General features: G+C 54.0%; 1 protein-coding gene across 1 annotated transcript; it reads right to left on the bottom strand.

Moving 5' to 3' along the window:
* Positions 1-1,195: 1,195 nt before the first annotated feature.
* On the bottom strand, positions 1,196-23,466 carry SH3TC2 (SH3 domain and tetratricopeptide repeats 2). Its single transcript, XM_075056598.1, is given in 19 exon segments — positions 1,196-1,863; positions 2,224-2,420; positions 3,070-3,220; positions 3,773-3,895; positions 5,333-5,483; positions 7,004-7,184; positions 7,299-9,002; positions 9,106-9,147; positions 9,906-10,042; positions 11,089-11,284; positions 11,912-11,985; positions 12,624-12,825; positions 12,952-13,095; positions 13,448-13,553; positions 14,535-14,662; positions 14,937-15,041; positions 16,166-16,285; positions 23,194-23,338; positions 23,341-23,466. Coding segments are annotated over 19 exon segments (4,209 nt in total). The 5' UTR covers positions 23,452-23,466; the 3' UTR covers positions 1,196-1,671.
* Between the last annotated feature and the right edge of the window lie 1,959 nt (positions 23,467-25,425).

Here is a 25,425-nt window from a genome sequence, read left to right on the forward strand (position 1 = left end):
CTCTGTAGGGTGAGGCAGGAAGGTTTGGGGGACTGGTTCTCCCCTGAGCTTGCTGTATTTCAAACAGGATGAAGATTTACCACCTCTGAGCTCAGGGCTGAGGCTCCCCTAATGGCATCGCAGGAATGCTCGGTAAACAAGCAGTAAACTATTCATTGCCCCCATGATGGATGCCTCACAGGGATTAGAAGGGGAAAATAAACTCGGCATTTGCAAAGAGCAGCGAGGAAATAAATGTTCTGCATTTAGCATTTCCAAGCAGTGGAGCGCATCAGGGAGGGAAAGACTTAGAACAGGGTCCCCCTGTGAAGCCCCAGTTGGATGTCTGGCCACTGGTTGTCAGAGCAAAGAGATGAGGTGGAAAAACTGCTCATTCCTCACTCTGCACCAGTCCAGACTGAAAAATGAGGTCGGTATTAGCCGGGAAGCGGCACTTGCCTGTGTAAGGCTGCAAACATGGGCATTTATTGCTCTCTGGTGGCGAGACGGGCTGTGGAGGAGAGCTGTGTGCTGCTGCGGCAGCTCTCAGGAGATGCCTCCTTGGTGCCTCCCGCTCCCCCTGCTCGCTCCGCAGAGGAGTTTTTGCTTCTCCTCCAGCCATGTAGCTCAGGGCACCTGAAGGCACCTCGCTGCCTGCCGGGCTTCCCCTTGGGCTGCCAGTGGCCCATGCAAAGGCAGCGCAGCTGCCTCTCCCTGCCAAAACCCCGTCAGCATCCCTGCCCGGGGGGCTGGATGGGTGCCACAGGGCAGGCCAGTGCGCCCAGCCTCACCGTCCGCTCCCCGGCACTCCTGCATCCTGCGGGGCTCTGCGGCCTGGAGAAGAGAGGCTGGGGAGGGTGCTGGGCTGCAAAGTAGGGCTGGGTCAGGACTGACGGCTCTTTTCCCATGGGGGACCCATAGCGTTGTCATGCTTTATGTGCTGAAAGTGCACATGGGCTGGGGGGCAGAAGGTGAGCTCCAGTGCCAGAGCTGAGGCTGAATGGCAGGGCTGGGGTGAGGGTGGGCTCTGCCTCCCCTGCGAGCAGCCACCCACCTGCATATGGGGCTTGTCCCCAGGCGAGGCTTGACCAGCCCCTTTCATTTCTCCTCTTTTCCCTAATTCTGCCTCTCACTGCCAAAAGCTTTGGTGGTGCTTTGTATCAAAGAGGCCCTGGGCTCTCCAGACCTTCCCAGAGCAGACAGGACAGAAACCAGATAGGAATAAATAAAGGAGTTGCTATTCAAGTTAAAACACATTTGGGTCAGGCTAAGCTGCCCCATGGGACCTGAGGTGTGTGGGGCAGCTGGGGGGACAGGCAGGCACATGGCAGCACTCCCCTGTGCCCATCCCAGGCAGGGCAGAGCGCTCCTGAGATGTCATCTGTCACCCAGCCTTGCTGCACCGCCCATTCCAGCACCGCTGCCGGGGCCTCATCCTGCCTGGATGCCCAGCCTTGACGTGCCGCCTGGGCTGCGGTGCGCAGCCTTACTCCCAAAAAATGAGGGCAGGGTCACAAGTGCTTGGTCCCTTGCCTGTCGGGGACAAGAAGACCAAACGCTGCCAGCTCCGTAGGATGTGGCGCAAGACCTCTCCTGGGCCGGTTGTGCTGGAGAGCACAGGGACCTGTGCCAGCGGCACCGCACGACGCTGCTTGACAGCTCGCATGGGAGTCCCCGGGGATGACGGGTCGGTCAGACGATGCGGCCGCCTTCGCTCAGCCACCTGGGCCGGTACGTAGCACAGCCTGGTGTGCCCTCGGGCCCCCCCGGGGCACCGGGGATGTCACCCAGCTTGGCGCGGATAAGGCCTTGCAGCTCCTGGTCTTCCAGCTCGGTCGCTGCGGCGAGGGCCAGGAGGAAGTAGGCTGCTGCATCCTGTTCATCCTAACCGTAAAGGACAGGACAGGCATTAGGAAGTGGTTTAATTGAAGGTCACAGGGTATAAGGGAGCTGGAGCAGAGACCGGTGGTTCCAGGCAGAACCCAGTGACACCTGACTTCATTGCAATGGGCTCTATATAGTTGCAGCTAAGTGCCAGCATGTCTTTCCGAATTGCCTTTCCCCCTTCAAAACCTGGTTGTGCCAGCATTGTGTGCATTTATTCTAAAGCTGCAGACAGGATGGAGAGTCACAGGATGCAGCTGTCTACATGTGTGGCTGCTCTGCCAGTAGATGAGATACTCCACCTCCAGCTCTCTGCCAAGTCCAGAGTGCTCAACACAGTATCATGGAAAGGTTTCCTACCTTCAGTTTGTGCAGGGTGAGGTTGCCAAGGTGGCAATACACCTTGCAGTAGTACAGGGCCTCTCCAGAGCACTGCAGCAAGGGGGGACGCAAGGCAAGTGTCTTCAGGTAGCAATCTTCTGCCATCTCATACATATGCAGGAAATAGTAGACTGTAGCCAGGCGGTGGAATGCAACCAGCTCTTGCAATTGATCTCCTGGAAAAGAGTTGCTGATACAGTCAGCATGCAGCGTGTTCACAATACATCCCCAGCCCAGCATGCTGAGCTGCTTGGGGATGCATTTGCTCAACATCCTGGGGGCATGGGTATCTTCATAAGGAGACACTGGGTTTGAAGATGGTTTGGAGAAAACAGTGCCACAGGAAGGGTTGTTGATACCAAGGCTGGACAGATTGCCCAGGGAGTATATATTTCAACCAAGGGATTTCTTGGGTGTTGGAAAGGACTATTACAAGACTGGATCCATCTCAGACATTTGTGCTGGCATTTTGCCCATTCAAACTATTTCTGCAATGGGAAGAGATGAGTTTATCAGAAGAGCTAGGACAGGGAGGAACTGTTCAGTCCTGTGCCCTCATCAGACTTCCTGTGCTCTGGTGTAGCAACAACCCTCTGCTCAGCCGGTCCCACCACCACCACGGCAGAGCACTCCCATGTGGCTGTCATGCAGATTAAAATGGGAAGTGGCCTTAAAAAGATGTTGACACTTAGGATAAGAATAGGTCCAGCAGTCTTATGAAAGCAGGAGATGCCCCTTTCACAAGCAGGCTGTTCTCGTCCAAAAAGGCAACCCCATCTGCAGGAGCCAGTAACTCCCTGTACCCTGCGGGTGTGCATCACTCACCGACCCTGATGCTCAGCCTGGCTGCCAATGTGGCAAACTCCAGGGCCTTCTCGTAGCCCTGCAATCTGATCTGCAGCTCTGCCAGCTTATTGAACAGCCGTAGCTCTGTCTTAGTGGCCTTTAGTTTCCTGGCCAAGGGCACAGCACCTCCCTGAGGAAAGAGAATAGTGAATCCAGGCTGTTCTGGGACGTACAGCACTGCCCACCGAGCGGTGATAGAGCAGCAGGAGATGGACCAACCGCTTGGCATGGCAGGCAGACAATGGGGTGGTTGTGTTGCGGGTTCAGATTCTAGCCCCTTCTTTCCCCTGAAAATAAGTTTCATATCCCAGAGCGTGGTTCTCAAAACTGGAGCCTCACATCTCTGCCCTTCCTTAGGTACCTGAAATTCTGACTCTGAGCATGTCCCCAGGAGTGACCAGCTCACACCTAACACTGCCAGGAGTTGTAATGTAAGGACTCTGTTTCCACCTCCCAAATGATCTCTGGGGTGAGCTGCAACTATTGCAAAATACATCTATGCTCCAGGCTTCCCCCCTGCAGTGATGTTTGTACTCTGGCACACTCAGATCCACACCATCCCTTTCCACCCTCCATCCCTCCAGCCTGGCCATGCAGTGCTGCAGCCAGCCCTGGGACAAAGCTCCCTATGGCCATCGCCTTGCGGGGACACAAGGACAGAAATGCTTGGAGGGATCAGTACCCTGTAAAATTCCACCGCTCGATCTCTGTTTCGGCTGCCGTTAAAAAAGGTATCACCTGCTTTTTCATAAAGATCCATGGCCAAGGAGAAGTTCTCCCATTTCAGAGCAGTCTGAATGGCTGCCTAGAAGGAATAGGAACCAGAGTGAGATTTGGAAAGAGTCATTTGCACATAGACATCGGTGTGATTAAATAAAACCAAGTCATTGTAAATGTGAGCCCCAGTGCTCCAAACAGCATGGAGACAGGTTGGCCAGCAGGTGTATGGGACTGTTGTGCTGCATTTGCAAGTGATTTGTGTAAGGATGGAGCCAGGAGCCGGGTAACCCATCCCCATGCAGGGTCAGTGCAGCAAACTGATCAGCTGGGATATGCAATGGCATCAGGATTTAGAGTCGGGACAGTGCAGCCAGCAGCTGTCCTGGCCCTGGTCTGTCATTGGTGTGATGGAGCCAACGTGAAGATTGATGAGAGGAATGGACAGCTTATACAGAGAAAGGGCAGAGCCAGCAGGAGGGAGGGAAGGTATGGTAAATTCTGGGAAGAACAGTTATTTGTGCCAATTATGCACTTGGCCCTGGTGCCGCCTTCCAGCCAGAACATATTGTTCCTTACACGTGACAACTTATCATTGTCAGTGACGTTGCATGGGAAGGAGCCCCTCAGGGACTGAGACATGCCCTGCTGAGATCTGGTGTCAACTGGCCCTTCTTAATGGGAAGTCACCTCTCCTTTAGCCGCTGCTTCCCTGCTGAAAACATGAGTCAGGGAGGCAATGATGGCTCTTTGTTATGGGCCTCAGATCTCCCTTGTGAACACTAGGAAACAAGCTGACACCATAGCCATCTATTCATTTCACCCATGTCACTAAGCAGCCACCTCATACCAGTAACTCCCTGCCTCTACCACCCTGATTTAGGGGCAGGCTGGTGTGGCTGATGGGAAAGGCTCCTCTCCTTGTTCTCACCACCATTTACCTCAGCCACCCAGCCCCACCAGTTCAGAATTACTTCTGGGTAACAGAGCGAGGATCCCGAACATCCTCTACAAGTGTCCAGGCTGGTGCTTTTTTGGATACATTGTTGGATATATGTTGGAATGAGGGAGCCCTAAGATTTTATGAGCTGCTCTTCCACTTTGCAGGTCAGCTGATAAAATAATGCTAGAGATGGAAAGAAGCCAGTAGTCTTCTACTCCAAGAAGTCTCCAAGTACTTCCCTGGCACCTTACCCCTTATCTATGTGTATCTCAATGGGAACCGGTCACCTGGCAGCTCCAGCTTCCTTTGGCACTCCTACATCACTTTCTTACTCAATACATTCACTTACTTTCACCCAAGAATCCTCTAAACCCAGTGTATGGAAGGAAAGATAGGCAAGTTAGTGCCAGATAGTGCATGAGTGTAAGGCAACAGCTCCTCCTTTCAGCAGCAGGTTTACACTGCTTATAAGAACTTTCCCTTCCAGGTCTACCAGTCCCAAAAGGCTCCTGTCAAGGAGCTGTGATGGGAATGCAGCTAGCCAGGGTGGGAATGGGACTGCCCCAGCCACCTCCTCCGTACCTGAAAGTACATTTCCACCAGCTCATCTTCTTGCATAAGATAGTAGAGCCTTCCTGCCTGCAGCCAGGCCTCTGCTGCTTTCACAGTCTCCTCAAGGTCAATGAAGATCCTCAGACTCTGTTTGGTGCAGTCCAGGGACTGTCTCAAAGCCCTGTGATGGTAACAGGCAAAAAGCCGTTACGGAGAAATCACAGGCCACCACCAGCAATCAATCAGCTGCAAAGCTACCACAACACCTCCCCATTGGCAATCCCATCTCCTCTTCCTACAATTGCCAAAGGTTAGAGACAAATGGACAGCCACAGCTCTGAGCAATGTGTCCTGGTAAAAGTGTGGAAGTCTCCATGTTTCAGTGCATGTGCGTGCATCATCTGGCAATTTTAGACCTGCCTGGGACCCCAGTGCTCAGCACAGCCCCAAGGCAGCCTGCTCCCAAAGGGGCTGCTCTCCACCCTGGCTTGTTTCAGCTGATAAAGAGGGTTTTGTCCAGGTCATCTGCAAACCCTATTTGCCCCCCTACAATAAGCCCCAAAGTTACTCCCAGCTACACATGGGAGCACAGGCGGGGAGTGCTTGCACCTTCATTTTCCAGCCAGCATCTGGCACCCAAAATCACATCTCTGCCTATTGTTTGTCCCTGGGTGCGGCCAAAGAGGCAGATCTGTGGCTACATGTGCAAGATTTTATAGACACTTTTCAAGCCCCTGGTCACTAGAGGACAGAGGGAAAAGCAGCAGGACGAGCCAGCGGGTGGACACGCTGCCTGCAGAAGGCAGCTGTGGCACAGGCAGCACTGGGCAGTGCCCAGGGCATGTTTGTTTGCTTGGTGTCTCGCCTGCTGGACTCCAGCTGTCCTTCGAGTCCAGGGAATGGGTTGCTTTGTGATCTTAAATAGCACCATTCACATGACAGGCGTCTGCTTCCTAAATACCTTCCCTCTGAACTCACTGTGACATAGCATGGGAAGGTTAACATCCAAGTCAATAACAGCCTCTGCCCATTTGTCCTTCTGGGACATGGGAGCTAGCACTCCACTGTTTGAGACATTTGCCTTCAAAGAGTGAAGAAAGTCTGTGGTCTGTCCAAGTCTCTTTCTCTTCCCTCCCGCCTAATCTAATCAGTCACCTGCATGTGTCCAGTGGGAGATTGAAAAGTGAGCTGATACGGGGTCTTAAGTACCTCCCTGGGGAAAATATTCCAGCAGAGATAGGGAGGGCAGACTCAGCGGCAGGAGGCTGAAGCCAGACTTATTCAAATAACAGATAAGGAACCTATTTTTACTGGTGAATGGTGATTAATCACTGGAATAAGCCTCTAACGGAAGTGATGAATTCCCTGCAGCTGGGTCCCCTCTGATCAAGGCTGGACGTCTCTCTGGAAAACTGTGTTTGGCCAGACCCCAGTTCTGTCCCAGCTAACAGCCCGGCATTTGCCTGGCTGTCGCAGCGCTCTGGTTGACATTGAACTGTTCCCCTTTTCACCGCACAGCGACAGCTCACAAATCTCAGCAGCGCATTACCTAGCAGCCTGCCTGCGGGGTGGCTAGAGCTACCACACACCTTCCCCACCTCTCTAGGGACACCCCAGGAAAGCCACTGCTCTTGCTTTGGGTGAGCAGGGACCCCACTCTAATAGCCACGGAAGCATCTAATAGCCACAGACAGGACTTACTCAGACGTGCCCAAAGCCTGGTAGAGCTGGCTGAGGGTCTGCCAGACATTGCCTTCCAGCTCTCTGTCCTGCAGCTGTTGTGCCAAAGATACCCAGTGCTCATGGTAGGTAATGGAGGCCTGGGGATTGGGGGACACTTTGCTGTAGAAATGGCAGAGGCACTCAGTGATGTGAAGCTGACCTGCATAGTACAGGGAAGGGAAAAGGACAGGTCAGGGAACTGCGTTAGGGACCTGACAGGGTGCTGCACAGAGGCGAACACTGCCCTGGTTCCCGTCAGCAAAGCTGTACTCACTCCTCACGTTATGCCACTTCAGGGCAAAAACCAACGCCAGTTCGTAACAGAGTTTGCCGTCTTCCATCCTCTGCCTGTTGACCATGGCCTGCGCTAGCCACAGCAGCACCCGCGCCAGCTCCATCTCCAGGTCTTCGCTGCCCTGGAGCTCAGCGTAGAGCTGAGCTGCCTGGAGCAGGTAGAGCTCAGACAGCTGGCTCGCCCCGTGCGAGAGGCTCAGCTGCCCCAGGTTAGCCAGAGCGATAGCCTGGTTTCTCTTGTTCCCGGTCTCCTTGGCTTTGTGCAGGGCCCGGAGGTAGTTCTCTGCAGCCTTTTGCACCTGCCCTTCTCCTTTGAGGGCAATGGCCAGGAGGTTGTGCACAGCTCCACCCTGCGTCACGCTGTCCGTCCCGTGCAGAGAGCGCAAGAGCTGCCACATGATGGCTGCAGCTGGGCCTGGCTGGCTGTGCAGGAGATACATCCACCCCAACGAGAGGGAAGACTCAAAAGCCTCCTCCTCGCCCATCAGTCTGCTGAGGGTTACGGCCATGGCTGCATAACAAACCGCCCCGTCCAACACACCGTGCTGGAGGTACATCCTGGACAAGATGGCACACAGCGTCCTCTGGATGGGCACAGCTCTGGCCTCAGAGGAGAAATGCAGCGCTTGCTTAAGATAGAAACAAGCCAGTGCTGGGATGCTGCTCCTCTCCAGCTGGCTTCCCAGGAGTTTGGAAGTATTTTGGAGGATGAAACCAGCTCTCCAAATGGGTGTCGGTGCCCCCTTGACACCACTAGGAACAAACAACCTGGCGGAGGCCAGTGCGATATTTGGCAAGTACTTCTTGTCATACAGGTAGCTCAAGATGGGGGTGGCATCCAGTGGCACAGAACTAGTGTCCGGGCTGAGTAAAGTGGTGCTGAGACATTGAAGATGCTCGGTAAAGGGCAGCACTTCATCATTTTTGCCCAGTTGTAGGAAGAGCTTGACAATAAGGAAGCAGACCCGTGCCTCCAAGGGAGCATTACCCACAGCAATGGCTTCCCTCAGGACGTACATCATGACTTCCAGCTCATTCTCAGAGCTGAAAGAGCGGCCAGGCAAGCAGACAAGCAAGGCCACTGTTTTTCCCAGCAGGGAGGAGAACTTGTGCTTCATATTCTGCTTCAAGTAGATGGAGGCAAGGTTCACATGCAATGCAGCCAACAGGGGCAGGTCCCCAAAACCCCTGTCCAGGATGCTCATGGCTTCTTCAAAGTAGACTCGAGCCTGGGAGAACTTGACCTTTTTGATGCAGAGCTTACCCAAGAGGAAACAGAGCCTGACATGAGCCCAAACTGAATGAGTCCTCTTGGCCCAGTTCCTGGATGTCTCAAGGTACAAGACTAGTTCATCCTCATCAGAGAAACCATAAAAAGTGGAGTTGAGAAAGGAAAAACTGAGATCATAGAGGCTTTGAAAACTGGGCACATAACTGTCTTGGTTAAGGAAGGTCAATATGGGGTCAAAGACATCAGCATCTTCCATGTGTCCAGCATTCAGGTCAATAAAGAACTTGGGATCATCAAAATCATCCAGCTTCTCCAGGAGAACATCCTCCAATGTAGCAGGGGCCGAGTCACTCCCTGGGCTAGACAGCTCAGAGGTGCTAGTCGTAGTCAAGTCATTTATTTCCTCCCAAGACTGGAGCAGCTGGATATCTTTACAGCCATGGAGGACAGCCTCTGGAAGGGACAGGCAAACCACAGTGGAATGTTTCCCCATGTCAAAATTCACCCTCAGAAGTCATCATAAAAGCATCCCATTCTGTCCCCTCCACATACTCACCTGATGGCACTTTTGGGAGCATGGCCGTAGGTTCAAAACCATCTACACAAAGAGACAAACAGAAAACAAAAAGCCCAAAGCCTTGCTCAGTGTTAATTGTGCAGACACAGTGCTCAAACCTTATAGAGATCTCCTGCTGCTCTGCTAAACCCCAGACCTGTATGTGGGAGAGCAGGCTTGTTTCTGGCTGCAGACACCACATGCAGCTGCAGTTTCAACTCCCCTGAGCTGGCTGGTCTGGGAGGTCCCCTGAATCCCAGGGGATTCCAAGCTCAGCCCTGCATGGCCACATGGTGCTTCTAGGTAGTGAGAAGGCAAGAAACAGAGACAGAGAAATCAGCTGTGGTCCAAAAGCCACACAGCAAGCATAGAGAAACTGAGAAGAGCACCAAGGAACCCTGACCTGGCTCCTGCTATGGGCATGGAGATGATGTCACCTGCCACTTTAGCTGTGCTTCCCCCTCAATATACACCCAAAGGTCAGACGGTAGCAGGGGACCTGCTTTAGGCACGGACCTACAGCTAGGATCAGGTAAGAGCAGCATCTGCCGGGGTGAACCACAGCTGAGGAGCTGCCCTGGAAGCAGAGAAGACCCCTACAAACTGCTGTGTGGCAGGGCCAAGCTCTTGAGCATATCTACAACCTCCGCAGCCAGGCTGACAGGGGGTTTGGAGGCTGTCTCAACCACAGCAGTTGTCTCCCCTGCAAAGCCCGAAGCAAGGAGCTCTCTAGACGCTGCCCAGCATTGCTCTCCATGGGGAGCCGTGGGGCTGGGCACATAAGAAGAGGGGAAACTCACCCAGCCGGTACACAGAGGTGATGTCAGTGCGTGCCAGGTCACTGAGGAGGGTGGTGAAGTGCTGCTCGCCACCATTGCAGGGGATGCGCAGGAGGGGGCATTTTTCTTCTTCACTCAGAAACACCAAGCCCTTTCCCCTAGGTTGAGGCAGACGTAAGGGGAAAACAGTCAGTGTCTCCCCATCCCTGGACTCTACAGCTGTCCCGTGGGATGGGATGGGCTTTCCCATCCCTCCTTTTCCTGCCACCGGAAAAGCTCTGCTGCAGATGAATACAGGAGTCTGAACACCTTCCCCATCAGGGCTCTTAGATCCAGGTTCTCCATGAAGGAACAAACAGGTACCAGACAGAGGAACCTATTGGTCTTTTTTGTCTCCAGAAGCCCTTTCTGAGCACAGGGCATCATCTGATCTCCTCTCTGTTCTCTGTAGTGTCAGAGAAAATTGCCTAAGACTTACCTTGAGTGAGCCTGATCCAGAAAAGCCCAACAGACCTAGCAACAGGTTAAGACCTTGTCCTCCCACACACACGCTTGGAGGAGAAGCCTTTTTGGATGGGTATTGAACTGGAGCTATGGCTTTATGCCACCAACAAAGACAACTGCCCGGCTCGTCAGAGTGAGGTTGTGTCACCCTCCCACCCCAGACAACTCTTGTCTGTGTCCTTGGGAGGGTGTTTAATTCTGCTCAGTGAAGAACCGTGTCAGTGGTCATTCTGCCTCAACATCCCACAGAAAGCAATGGGGCAGAAGGAAGCAAAGCAGGACTTTGTTTCCTTGGCAGTGACCACTCTCCCCACCTTTTCCAGACTCACAGCCCCTCAGACAAAGCTACAAAGTCAAGAACATTTCTAGGTGGAACTGTGAAGCCAGCTTGTCTGGTACACAGATGTCCTGGGCTGCCTTAGCATAAAGTCAGGTTTAGCCCAGGGCCAGATCTGTTCCTCTTCAAGAATCACCTGAGGCAATTGAAATACGATTGTTTTGTCTGGGCAGAGACTCCTGCAGCCTGTTGGCAGCAGACCCTGGCCAAAGCTTCTAGACAGACCTCAGATGGATCCTCTATGAAGGCCTTGCAAACAAATTACCTGCCCTGGACTCTCACATAGCCTTGAGTTGGGACTTGGAGTCTTCCCTTCATTTTCTCCCAAATTTAATTTAATCTAGATGGCAGCAGTAAACTTACAGAGGTTCGCAAGCCTCGGGACTTATGTATCGGGTTGGGACAAAGCCGATGCTCCCACTGCTGACGGATTTGCCCACAAACCACGGGAGTCCTGGAATGAAGAAGCCGATGACTTCTATGCTGTCCCCTTTGGAGAAACTCAGTTCATCCCATGCTGCTCCTCTGTGGTCCTCTGTGGCTGTGCACCTGCCTTTGACTGGGAAACCAAGGCAAACAAGGGCATTTCAGTGTGAGGCCACCATCAAAACTTCTCGCTGGAGAAGACTTGGGCAAGGAGAGACCATGATTTCAGCTTGAGAAGGCTGCATCTCTGTCCCCTAAGATTTATTGTGCTCTCAGACTCAGATCTCTGCAGTTCCTTCTTGAGAAGATGATTATAATAAGATATACAAGAAGCATGGATAAATGCCACACAGCCAAAGACTGAAATGTCTGAGAGCTGCAGCATGGAAGGTGGCTGGAAACATGGAGCTTCACAGAAGCTGCACTGTCTCAACTCTCTGCCAGGACTGAAATCTATAACACTGCAAATGTCCATCACACTACATGCCAAATTCACACCTGCAGTAACCTCCCATGTCCAGCATGCTCTGTACAGTGCCCATGTCCAGGCAGGAATGGCCTGGGGCTAATGGGTGAATGGTGGGCACAGGTTTCATGTGCACACTGGTGGGAGCCTAATTATTTAAAACTTTTGCACCTTGCAATGGAGTGTCATTGTCATAAAAAGGGATGGTCCCTTTGCATTTGTGGCCAAACCCAGGTTTGCAAGAGCTGTGCCCTTCCCTAGGAAGGGCAGCTGAATTACACAGGTATCACTCACCAATTGGCTGGGAGGTCGTCCCACTGATCTCCTGGGAGATGCCAAAACCCACAGCATAATTCTTCAGGAACCACCTGCAAGGCAAAGGGGAGCCACACTGGTCCTCTCTTAGCAGTCCTGTCCTCAGGCCAGCACCAGGGTTGGTCCCACACAAGCAGGACAGATGTTCTGTCCCCTGGGAGTGCCAGAGATACTATGGACCATGGCCAGCATGGCCCTAGTAATTCCTTGTAGTGGTGTTACTGGGCATGGAGGGCAGTTTGCACTTCACATCGCATGGTAAGAGCAGGACAAATTTGCCAGGCTCTAAGGAGGATTTCACCATGTGAGTACAAGAGGAGCTGTGGGTGCCTTTGAGGCTCAGCCAGGTGTCCAACACGAGGCCCCACTTTGACTGGCATTACCTAAGTCTTGGGCCATGCTTTTTCTCCCAGTTATTAACCTGTAGATTACAAATAATCTCATGTATGACCTAAATCAATATCATACAAGAATGATATCTGAAGTATGACCTTGCTCTGTCCCATTAACAGGATCTGAATTGGTTCCGGTGGTTGCCTTTATGCATAATGTATATCCTCACAAAATTGTGTATCTCTTGCCCATTGCCAGAGGCAAGAGCAGTTTCTCACCCCAGGCTTGGTGCCAGCTCATGCATCAGGATCAGTGAAGAATCTTGGCTTGAGCCCTATTAGTTGGCCAGTCTACTTACTGGTAAAATGGGTGAGGTATTGGATCTAGAGCTGTCACAGGCACCAGGCCTCGCTGTCCCGTCAGTAAGGACATCCCTTCCCACTTGGACTCCTCTCCAACGTTCTTCACATGGATCAGCTCATTCTTGCAGAGCTTCAGGCTCTCTTCTCCCTCCTGCTCTGGCTGCCAGACACCAGGCACTGCTCTGGAAAAAAAGTTACCTGCAGATAGAAAGAGTCATGCCCAGGTCAATGGTATCAGTGCAAGACATAGTCCAGCACAGGGCTACAACACAGCCCTGCTGAGATGCTTTTGAGGGAGTCCCTCCATATGCAGTCCCTTCTCACCTTCCTGGAGTAGCAGACTCGTATATATGGCGGCCAAGCGATCTTCATCCACAGTAACTCTGATCTCTGTGTCCTCCATCAGAGCACAGTTTAGCCAGTACTCCTGGTCAAAGAGAAGCTGCTCCAGGCAGCTGCCCACATACCCTAAGAAACCAAGAGGGAAAGCAGTGTTAGCACCCTCCGTCACTGCGCAGGATGAAGTGCTGTTTGGATGTTTCCCAGTCTGCCACCTGCAACCATGCTGTAAGGCAACAGCCCCTAATTCTGCCTCCATCCCAAAATGAAGTAGAGGGGTTACCCAAAAGGCATCCTCCTGGGTATCTTTCACTGATCCAGACAGCGATTTCATAAACTTGCAGATGGACACCAAGGTCTTCTATTTCATATTCTTCATCTGTCCACCCTGTTACATTACTGTTCTTTTGGTGTCAAAGAACACCTTCAAAAATGCTTCTCACATTGTCTGTTTAGATCTCCCACACCCACCTCCCATTACCTAAAGTCAGATACGTGGAAAACTTCCAGACTTCTTCTAGGGTTCTGAAGGTGAGGAGGAACCGATCCTCCTGTGCTTGCATACAGACCAGCCTGGCTGACAGTTCCTACACATAGAAGACAAAGCAAGATTAAGGGATAGTCCTGGGACTCTGATGGGGGTCTCCTTTGTCAGTGTGGGTATGATATTAGACCCTGGAATGAGACTAGGCATTCATTCACTAGCATCGAGAGTGAAGCTGTGCGAGTTGGTTGCCTGGGGTTAAGGGGAGGGTGCTGCAGCCAGCTGAGTCCTTCAGCCAGGAGGGACAGAGTATCCGTAGTGACAGCTCCCCATGGTGCAGCAGTGGGAGGGCGAAGAAGCTCCATCTCTTCCTCCAAATCTTTTTCCTTGTGGCACACACCAGAACCACTGTGCTTTTGAAACCCAGACACCTGAACCATACCACACGTGGGTTAATGTTCAGTCAGGACAGGCACAGCTTCCAAGTTGCAGCTCTGAGGCTGAAAGCAGTTAACTGTGCCTCCAGGGAGAAGCTCTCCTTTCACTATTGCTGGCACTAGTATGTCTGCTCTGTTCCAGGTCTTCTGGAAAGCTCTGCAGGGAGCCCTGAGGGGCCAGGGCCTTAAAAACCAGCAGGGAAGGAGAGCTCAGTCCAGGAAACATCTCTATACCTGTAGTGATTTTTCTATATGAAGCCCAGTACTCTGAGAACCCCTGTGCAAGCCCAGAGATGCCACCTCCACCAGGGACCTGAGTCTGGCAGACAGCTTTGGTGATCCCAGCCCTGTGAAATGCTGGCTATTTAGACTCACCCCAGGGCTATCTGCATGATCTCTCAGGTGGCTCGGAGCCCTAAATATGAGGCTCCTGACATGAGGCTCAGCTTTGCATCTGCCTCTCACCTGTTACCAGTTCATTTCTCCCATCATCCCAGTCCCCTACAGAGTCCCCATGTACAGGAATACACTCTGCAGTGGCCTTGGAGGAACTTCTCTTTCTTGGCTGGGTTTGGTATCCCATCACACACCCCACCATGCCAGGAACCTCCCAGTACATGCTCTGCCCACCCAGCTGGGGCTCCTACCTTGAACAGGGCACAGACATCTCTGTCATCACTCTCCAGGGCCCACAGTTTCTTTCTGGCTGCTTCCTGGAGCTGGGAGTTGAGGCACCGGGAGGAGCGGCTCTCAACAGAGAAGAAGAGCGAAATCTCTTGAAAACGAAATGTGCAGAGTTAAGGGGGAGAAGGAGCTCCATGCCACACAGAGCTGTCTCCGTTGCACTTGCCTCCCTGCAGCCAGGCCCACCAGCGCCTGCAGCCCTTGCCTGGTTGCGATGCTCAAACACCACAAACCCAGCCCGTCATCCCCCTTCAGCAGCAAAGATGAGAAACTCAAGGGATGACGGGGGGGCAGTTAGCTGCAGTGATAGGCCTTGCTACATCCAACCACTGGAAATCTGGGTGATGCCAAAGACAGCATCTTACCTGGTGGAAAGCCCTCCCTGACAGCCAGCAGCACCAAGGAGGTGTCCGGCGAGCCTTCTGCTGCCTCAGTAGCAGGGTTGCTTGGCTCTGATGCCCCAGCCTTACCTAGCAAGGAGGGAGGACACAGAAGAGCTGCTGTCAAATTTTGTGGCAGAGCTCTAGGATATTCTGCCCAACCATGCCACCTGAAAGCAAAGCCCGTGGGTTGCACTGCAGATCTGGCTGGGGATTGTGCAAATCTGGTATCACCCTAAAATCATGCTCAAGGTTGGAGGCAAGATCCATGGGAGTGGCCTTGATGTGAGGGGACTTTCTCTCCTTGCTCTTGAGACAGAACGTCACGAAGCAGATCTGGTAGAAGGATGACCCCGTGACACAGAGATTTTTTTGGAGGAGACCTCAGAGTGAGCGCACTTCCCCAGCGCAGGAGAGCCAAGGGCTTGCAAAACTCTTTGCTCATCAATTTGACAATTTGAAAATGAGATTTTCTCCCCTGCCTGCTCCGGTTGGTATCTGAAATCCAAGCTGCATTCTCTCTGCTTTACACATCGTCAACTATTGCCATAAAGGATTCAGGAACTGAAACTTTAGCTGGTAATTATGTTAATGAAGGCTGAGGCACATAAAAATCCAGCTAGCTCTTCCACAGCTGTATTGGCTGTGGAGGGATAAGATTAAAAACCAATTTTTGTCAGTAATCAGATTGGATTTGTAAGACAAACATGTACCAGGAGATCTGGAGCTGGAACATGCAGCAGCTTTTGTAAGTCACTTCTGTGACCATAACTATACTTTACAGCTCTTTTTATTGAGCCAGCTTTGCTAGTCAGTCAAATAAACTGCTATTTGCACGCAGAATTATAATCCTTATTTATAGTTAGCAGTAGAAAAGAATGGCCCAAGGGTGGACATGTAATGAATGAGCTTTTCTTTGAAACAAAAGGCTCTACATTTCTCAACAGCTGATTTGAACACACTTAACAAAGGACTTCATCCAGCAACTCCGTCCCCTTCCACACACGGGGGAAACAGAGATGGGGAAGTGAAACGAGCTGGAGGCAGAGCTAAACCTGAGCTGGCTCCTGCCTGGGCTGGGCTTGCCTGGCGGTTGCTTCACTCCTCCCTCCCTTCCTCTTCTCCCCGCATCCCAGCAGACCCCAGTGGGCTCCACTGGGTTCGGCAGGGCCCGGTGGGCAGGAGCTGGGTCCCCCTTCCCCAGGGATGGGTACCTGATGCCATGGTCTTCTCCCGCCACCATTTTCCCCGGCGCTCGGCTGCGGTGCGCTGCAGGCGGTCCCAGCGGGGCAGGAGCACGGGCGAGTGGGGGCAGCAGGAGTCACACTCTTCACCTGGGGAAGATGGGTGGTGGGGAGAAGCGTTCAGACCCCCGGCAGAATGCTCCGTGCCCGAGGGGTCTCCATACGATGTGCTGAAAGAGGCGGCAGGTCGGACACCACTCGTGCCACCTCTGCCAGCAGCATGACAAAGCATGCTGGTGGGTCTTCGCAGAGCCAGGGCTCGTTCGGGTGAGAGGAGAAATGGGTTTGCTCCCCGCAGCACTCGCTGATTCAGTGTTTATTTTTGTTTGGGCCAGGCTCAGAAAGGGAACTGGGAGCTTTTTCAAGAGACCAACTGAAACTGCTGGTGGGGAGTCATTCCCAGTTGTGCCAGTGACTCATTTACCTCCCCGGTGCTGAAATATTTTGTAACAGCGGGCAGGAAACAGCCCCAGCCCAGAGCTGAGCGCAGGTCCCGGTGCTCGGGGCTCCACTCCTGGCAGCTGGGGCTGAGGCGCTCGTGGCACCCGCTGGCACCGTCTCTCTCGGGGGACACGTGGCCACAGCCGCTGGTCCCGAGCCACCTCCCTCCTCCAGCCCGTTAGCACAGCCCCGTCAGCTCATTTGAGCACACCAGTATGGGAATCGTGCCCTGGGGACTGGCAGCACCCCATGGGCTCTGCAAGTTTTGCCATGCTTGGGGTGCTCCTGGGCAGCAGTGGCAGCAGACAGGGGTGGCAAGGGGGCTCCTGAAAAGCCAACAGCATGGGATTAAACCAACCCCCTGAGTCATCCTCTCCCCTCCCTGGCCAAAATGCCCTGCCTCGCTCCCCACGCGCCCAAACCTAGTGACACAGCAAGTGCCCAGCAAGAGGAGGGGACACCAGTGGCCCTGTTGGGAAAGGCGGGCAAGCAGCCAAAGGCAGCCGGTGCTCAGCGCTGGAGTCTCCCCAGCGGCCCCGTCAGCGGGGTGAGCTCTGCAGCCGCAGGTCTCACAGCCCCGCTCGGACAGAGCAGAGCCGTGGCACCCCCACAGACAGCTTACCTGTGCACCCCAGGGACAGGTCCTGGTGCCAGGGAGTCCCCAGGCAGCAGCCCATATGTCCAGGAACACCGCCAGCCCCGAGCCGGAGGGCTGCTGCTGCACGGGCAGGGGTGAGCGCGCTGCTCGCTGCCCGGCCGGCACTGCGGCTCGGCCCCAGCCCCAGCCACAATGCACAATGCGCCTTTTGACCGGGCACCGTCTGCCGGCGAGGCGGGGGCGATGGGCACAGAGTCAGAGAAGGGTTTGAGTTGGAATCAGAGCACCACTTAGGTTGGAAAAGACCTTTAAAATCATCGAGTCCAACCATTAACCTAACACTGCCAAGTCCACCACTAAACCATGTCCCCAAGTGCCACATCTACGCCTCTTTTAAATACCTCCAGGGATGGTGACTCAACCACATCCCTAGGCAGCCTGTTCCAATGCTTGACAACCCTTTTGGTGAAGAAATTTTTCCTAGTATCCAATCTAAACCTCCCCTGCCACAACTTGAGGCTGTTTTCTCTCATCCTGTCACTTGTTACTTGGGAGAAGAGACCAACACCCACCTCGCTACAACCTCCTTTCAGGTAGTTGTTTGTAGAGAGCGATAAGGTCTCCCCTCAGCCTCCTTTTCTCCAGGCTAAACAACCCCAGTTCCCTCAGCCGCTCCTCATAAGACTTGTGCTCTAGACCCTTCACCAGCTTCGTTGCTCTTCTCTGGACACGTTCCAGCACCTCAGTGCCTTTCTTGGAATGAGGGGCCCAAAACTGAACACAGGACTCGAGGGGCGGCCTCACCAGTGCCGAGTACAGGGGGACAATCACCTCCCTGCTCCTGCTGGCCACACCATTTCTGATACAGGCCAGGATGCCATCGGCCTTCTTGGCCACCTGGGCACACTGCTGGCTCATACTCAGCCGGCTGTTGACCAACACCCCCAGGTCTTTCTCTGCCGGGCAGCTTTCCAGCCCCTCTTCCCCAGGCCTGTAGCGCTGCATGAGGTTGTTGTGACCCAAGTGCAGGACCCGGCACTTGGCCTTGTTGAACCTCCTACAATTGGCCTCAGCCCATCGATCCAGCCTGTCCAGATCCCTCTGTAGAGCCTTCCTACCCTCCAGCAGACCAACACTCCCGCCCAACTTGGTGTCATCTGCAAACTTACTGAGGGTGCACTCGATCCCCTCGTCCAGATCATTGATAAAGATATTAAACAGAACTGGCCCCAATACTGAGCCCTGGGGAACCACTTGTGACCAGCCACCGACTGGATTTAACTCCATTCACCACAATTGTTTGGGCCCGGCCATCCAGACAGTTTTTTACCCAGTGAAGAGTGCACCCGTCCAAGCCATGAGCAGCCGGTTTCTCCGGGAGAATGCTGTCAGAAAGTGTCAAAGGCTTTGCTAAAGTCCAGGTAAACAATATCCACAGCCTTTCCCTCATCCACTAAGTGGGTCACCTTGTCATAGAAGGAGATCAGGTTAGTCAAGCCTTTCATAAACCCATGCAGACTGGGCCTGATCGCCTGGTTGTCCTGCACGTGCCGTGTGATGGCACTCAAGACGATCTGCTCCATAACTTCCCCAGCACCGAGGTCAGACTGACAGGCCTGCAGTTCCCCAGATCCTTCCAGCCCTTCTTGTAAATGGGCATCACATGTGCTGACCTCCAGTCAACTGGGACCTCCCCAGTTAGCCAGGACTGCTCATAAATGGTTGAAGGTGGCTTGGTGAGTGCTTCCACCAGCTCCCTCAGTACCCTTGGGTGGATCCCATCTGGCCCCATAGGCTTGTGTGTGCCTAAGTAGTGTAGCAGATCGTTAACCATTTCCCCCTGGGTTATGTGAGGGCTTCATTCTGCTCCCTGCCCCTGTCTCCCAGCTTAGGGGGCTGGATACCCCAAGAACAACTGGTCTTACTATTAAAGACTGAAGCAAAGAGGGAATTAAGTACCTCAGCCTTTTCCTCATCCTTTGTCACTATGTTTCTGCCTGCATCTGATAATGGATGGAGATTCTCCTTCATCCTCCTTTTGTTGTTAATGTATTTATAGAAGCATTTTTTATTGTCTTTTACAGCAGTAGCCAGTTTAATTTCTAGTTGGGCTTTGGCCCTTCTAATTTTCTCCCTGCATAACCTCACAACATCTTTGTAGTCCTCCTGAGTGCCTGCCCCTTCTTCCAAAGGTCATAAACTCTTTTTTTTTCGCTGAGTTCCAGCCAAAGCTCTCTGTTCAGCCAGACTGGTCTTCTTCCCTGCTGGCTTGTCTTTTGGCACATAGTGACAGCCTGCTCCTTGCCTTGAAGATTTCCTTCCTGAACAAAGTCCAGCCTTCCTGGACTCCTTTGCCCTTCAGGGCTGCTTCCCAAGTGACCCTGTCAACCAGGCCCCTGAAGAGGCCAAGGTCTGCCCTCTGGTACTGTCCAAGGTAGCAGTTCTGCTGTCCCCCTCCTTACTTCTCTGAGAATCAAAAACTCTATCATTTCATGATCACTGTGACCAAGACGGCCTCCGACCATCACATCACCCACAAGTCCTTCTCTTTTCGGAAACAACAGGTCCGGTGGGGTGCCTTCCCTGGTTGGCTCCCTCACCCACTGTGTCAGGGGAAGTTGTCTTCCACACACTCCAGGAACCTCCTAGACTGTGTCCTCTCTGCTGTATTGTATTTCCAGCAGACAGCTGGTAAGTTGAATTCACCCAAGGGAACTTTAATGACTTTGTTCCAACCCCCCTGCCATGGGCAGGGACACCTTCCGCTAGACCAGGTTGCTCAAAGCCCCATCCAACCTGGCCTGAACACTGCCAGGGATGGGGCATCCACAGCCTCCCTGGGCAACCTGTTCCAGTGCCTCACCACCCTCACAGTGAAGAATTTCTTCCTTATATCCAATGTAAATCTACCCTCTTTCAGTTTAAAACCATTGCCCCTTGTCCTGTCACTGCAGGCCCTAGTAAAAAGCCCCTCTCCATCCTTCTTATAAGCTGCTTTTAGGTACTGAAAGGCTGCAACAAGGCCTCCCCTGAGCCTTCTCTTCTCAGCCTTTCTTCCTAGCAGAGGGGTTCCAGTCCTCCAGCCATTTTCATGGCCCTCCCCCAGATCCTCTCTGACAGGTCCATGTCTTTCTTGTGCTGGGGGCCGCAGAGCTGGATGCAGCACTCTGGGGGCTCTCATCCTGCCGACTGGCGTTACTGCCCTGTGCTGGCCCCACCGTTGCCCTGGGCTCCGCTCTCGCCCTTGCCTTTGCAAGTGTGTCGCCCAGCCCACGTGGCACATTCCTCTCATTCCTCCCGCCGGCCGCGGCACTGGGAGCCCCACGGTCTGCTGAGCCCGCCCAAGCTTCCAGCTGGCCCCTGCGGAAAGCTTCAACGCTGATCTCCCCCTGCCTCCAAAGGCAACCCTGTTCCCGACGCCGCTGAAAGCCCCTGCCTCACCTGCGGGGATGCCCCACTGGGGCTCCTCCAGCATCCTCCACCCGGGGCTGGCTGTGCAGCCGTTCCCGGACCACCTTCCCACCCGACCCAGCCGGCGCTCTCCCTCTTTCACAGTGAGGGCAGCTGGCACCACCGCCCGTTCCGCACCAACCTCAGCAGAGCAGACCTACGTCCAGGCAAGCCACGGGTGAGTTCTCTGCAAGGACAGACACTGTGGGCTCCTGCGGGGCTAGCAGGGCTCGTCTCATCTCCGAGAGCAGAATTGTCTGAAGCCCAGATGCAAACACCAGGAGGGACCGATTCGGCTGCTGTGGGGGATCCCTGGGGCTGCCCGGGATGGCGTCTCATTCCCTCTTTGCTCACACGCTCTGACCTTCCCCGGCCTCCAGGACCAGGACTCAGGACTGGCTGCGTGGTCTCACTGCACTATGGGTGGCAGATGTCCACAGAGCATCTCTGGGGAAGAGCAACACAGCCCCTGCAAAAAAAAACCCAAAAGGTCTAGGGAGACAAGTCACAGATAGGGAGGTCTTTTAGGGATGGACCTTTACTTCACCAACCAGACAATGCCAGTGCCACCACAGCAGTGACGACTTTGCTGTGGTGTGCTCCAGGAGCATTGCTGGCTCTCACAGGCAGCCAGGCTGCATCCCAATGCATGACAAGGCCTTGAGCTTCTCCAGAGTAGTGAGTAATTACTCCAGTGAATAATTTCTTACCAGATGGATTTCTGTGCCATGACAGGGGCTGCCTGGCACCACTGCAATACCCCTAAAGCAAAGCATGAGGAGTAGCTAGCTGTGGGACAGGCTGTGGCAAGATGGAGTCCATGTTCATGGAGCTGGCTGGGAAACCTCTAACAAAAGTGAAGTCAAACCAAAAGGCTTTGCAGGGAGGGTTGCACTGAGTGATGCTCCTGTGCAGTCCTGGTCAGGCACCAGCCTGCCTGCCCAGGGGAAGACTGAAAGAGTGGAGATTTCTAGTCTTTATCAGGAGAAATCAGATGTCAAAATATTGGGGTTGCCTGGAGAAGGAACCATCCTCCTCATCCTCCTCGCTGCAGCCCACCTGCCCTCCTGAGCCCCAGACGCTAGGGTGCAAAGAGCTGCAGCTCTCTCCTGGCGTGCTAAAGTCAAGCTGATGTTTCCCATGCAAAGCTGCGTGGCCGCGGGGACCTGCACGAAGGTGAGCTGCTGGGACAGGCTGGCACTGCTCTCCCTGTGGCAAGGGCACTGTCTGTTCCTGTTGCATGCCGGCCCTGGAAAGCTCCACATTTAGAAAACTCCCCCAGTCAACCTAGGGATGCTCTGAAGGTGCAGGAACCAGAGGGGAAATTCAGATTCAGGCACAGGTTTTGGCCTGCTTGTACTCAGAGCACACAGCCCAGGTTTCTGTGATGGAGTCAGGCACACCTTTACACGAAAGATGTTGCTGTTTTGGGACCGTGTTGTCAAAGTGGTCAGTGCTCAAACAGGGCAGGTGTTTTCAGACAAAGCTTTTTGCTTCACTCAGAATGCTGTTGATTTTAGCAATACCTGCTTGCCAATTAGCGTCAAATTCTTCTACCCAGGGGGGGGAAAAATTATTTTTTTTAAAATCAACAGAATGTTATGTTCCATTTCCTAAACAAAAATGTCTTCCTTTGTGGTGTTGAAATTTCATTTTGCTCTTAAGTTTACCTAGATAACTTAGTGACCAAACCCACACCTCTACAAGCAAAGGTATCAACCTCCTGTTTGACCTGAAATGGAATTTTCCTTTTGGCCAACAACCCCAAAATCTTGCATTCCACTCCCTACCCCACTGCTTACCACCCCTGGATGTCCCCTGGACAGCCCCCATTGCTGCTGCTGAAGCCTTCAGCCTGGCCTCCCTGTAAAAGCCCGGTCCTAATAAGTACAGAAGCAATCTCCTGAAGGTCTCAGCGTGTGCTGGCTGGGGGTCTCTGCTTGTGCCAGCTCTCCAGGGTCTCTGCTCCCTTTGTAAACCTGGTGTAGCCATGCCAGCCGGGCAGGCTCTGTAGGCAGCGTGCCAGCCGGCCACACTTCCCTCCCCGGGGCACGAAATGGGAGGCAGGGTGACTGTCTGGGCACCCTTTGTCTGGGGGACGTAGCTGCCGCAGACACTGTCGGTCTCCAGGGCTGTCACGCAGCAGCACCCTTCCCCGGGACCAAATCTGCATTCCTAAATCCAGTGTGCCTGCTGTGATTTCTGCTGTCCTTCTCCTATCAGTTTCTGGGTACAAAGGACCCAAACCAAACCTATCCTTCCCCGGTGTGCTCGTGACCACCGCACCTAAGCCTCGAATTCAGCCGGGAAAAAAAACGCAAACTCTCTGCCCTAACCTGGATTTACCCAGCCGTGTCCCTGCACTGGACCGCCCCAGCCACCTGCAACCGCCGCGTCCTGGCTGTGTTTGCTCAGCTGGGGACGAAGGGCGCAGACATGCAACCGGCACCCAGCGAGAGACCCAGCACGGCGGCTGCAAGGGCAGAGCGGTGCAAGTGACTGTACTGACCTGCTCCTCCGCACACGCCTGCGCAGGGCCCCTTGCTCTGCTCCCCAGCACCGCTTTCCTCCCGGAGAACTCTTGACCACGAAGCTCCAATCTTTCCAAGCCGGGTCCCCCGAGGGAACGCTGCCGGCGCCGGGACGCGGCGCGCGCGCCCGTGCGTGTGCACGGGGCTGCGTACGTGTTTGCAAGGCGGGCGACCGTGCCCAGCGCCGCCACTCCCTTGCACGAGGAAAGGAATTTCTTCCAAGAGCGGCTTATCATCTTGGGAACCTCCGCTTCCCAGCAGAGCTGCCGGCACGGAGGTCAATGAGTTACCCGGAGTTATGCTATAAACAGCCCAGCACGCCGGCAGACCGCCGGCTCCCGAGGGGAAGCATGTACGCCCAGGCACCACCTTCGCCCTGGCTCTGCAGTAAACAAGGGCCGGCGAGGCTGCCCACGGGCACGGCGTCGGGGAGCAGCTCGGGGCTCTGCTCAGCCCCAGCGTGGCCGCACCGGCCACGGCTCCCTCCCATTGCAAGCGGCTGCTTTGCGTGAGCAGTCTCGCCCGGACTCACCTGTCCCCGGCTCCCAGCCCTGGCGCTGCGTCCTTGGGGCTCAGGACCTTCCGTCCTCGCTGTGCACCGACTGCCTCTGCTACAGCAAAGCCCCAGGGAGAGGCTCTACCTGTGCCACAGTTTGGGCATCCTGGGGAGGTGGCAGAGGCGCTCAGCTCCGAAACCTCCTTCTTCTCTGACAAAATGCAAATACAGACACACAGAACAAGAGATCTGTGGACCCAGCAGTATTTGTGCACTCTGGCTAAACTCCACAAACAGGGCTAGCAGAGAAAAATTCGGGGATTTTTTTTTTCTTTTGAAAACAATGGAAGAGTTAATATCAAGCTTTTCTAATATTCCTGTTTCCTTCTGGGAGTGCTCAGAAGTTGACCATTCCTTGGCAGGTTCAAAACGAAGCCTCATTGCTTTTCACTTTGTTATTTAAAAATGAACCTAAATGAAAAAGGAAGTCAGCCTAAACCTGACTTCAGTCAGGGAAAAAAGCAAACAAACAAGATGAAACATTTTGTTTCAGGTCAAACAAACTCCTGTTTCATGGTTTTGATTCTCTGATATGGGTGGGGGGACCCGTTTTGGTGTTAGGTGGAGCAGTGCTTTCCTTCCCTCCTCCTCTGAAAGCCCACCCAGCCCGAGCACCGACTGCAGCCGGGGGAGCCGCAGGGACACTGGCAGGAGCGAGCAGGGCCAGCGGGGGCATTTCCTCATTCTTGCACTCTCTGCTTTTGCTTTTACCCTCTGCAAATGGGCACAGAGCGGTGATAAGCACCTGCCCGCGCCTTGCCCACCCCCTGCAATCTTGGGTCCTTCAGGCTGCCCGTCAGTGCCTGCCTGCTCAGGTGGGGGAACAGGAGCGTGGGGGAGAGGGACCTGCCCCCACGTACCTCCACTCATACCCTTGCATGCCCAAGAGTGGGTGGCGTTGGGGACAGCATCTTTCCTGGTGTGCCAGCAGCTGGGGGCAGCTCGGGAAGGAGGGGGTTCATGCATGGCTGCAGGACACAGGGGAAGTGCCATGGTTTTGCAGCAAAACTGGCAGGGCAAGTCACTGAAATGCAGCCAGACAGGCCTGGCTTCACGATATTTCTTTTCGCTGATGGCCCTCACTCAAGACGCTTCTTCCACCTCCAAGACCCTTCTTACTTTTCTCCATCCTGTGCAGCACGCGGCAATCCAAAGCTGCTGCTTGCACCGGGAAATTTGCTCCATCCCGCAACTAAAGGGTTAAGCGGGCTCCAGGGCTGAACTAAGCTGAACTCAGCGCTTAATTTTCAGAAATGCTGAGGCCTGCTCCTCTCGCATTGTTTTCAGCCAGAGGCGGAGGAAGTAAGCGCTCTTGGAAAATAGACCGTGTGCGGCAGCCGTGCCGTGCCGGGGTGGGTCAGGAGGCTGCGACCACCCTTCGGCCCATACAGCGGCCACCCCTGCGCTGGGGAGCTGTGCAGGGAGCAGCCCGGGCTGCTGCTTTGGGGTGTCCTCCCTGGCATTGGGGTATGAACCCCGAGCATCGTCCCTGCTCCTGCCTGCGGCTCTCTGGACATGACCACCGCTTCAAAGGCAGCGGCGCGGCGTCACCACCCAGGGGAGCCTCCAGACTGTATGGAGACAGAGCCAGGGAAGTGGAGGCCACAGATAAGGCATGGGAAGGAAGAAGGAAGGACCAGAGCCAGCCAGCTGA

The sequence above is a fragment of the Buteo buteo genome, chromosome 24 (assembly GCF_964188355.1).
Source record: "Buteo buteo chromosome 24, bButBut1.hap1.1, whole genome shotgun sequence".
Lineage (NCBI taxonomy): Eukaryota > Metazoa > Chordata > Aves > Accipitriformes > Accipitridae > Buteo > Buteo buteo.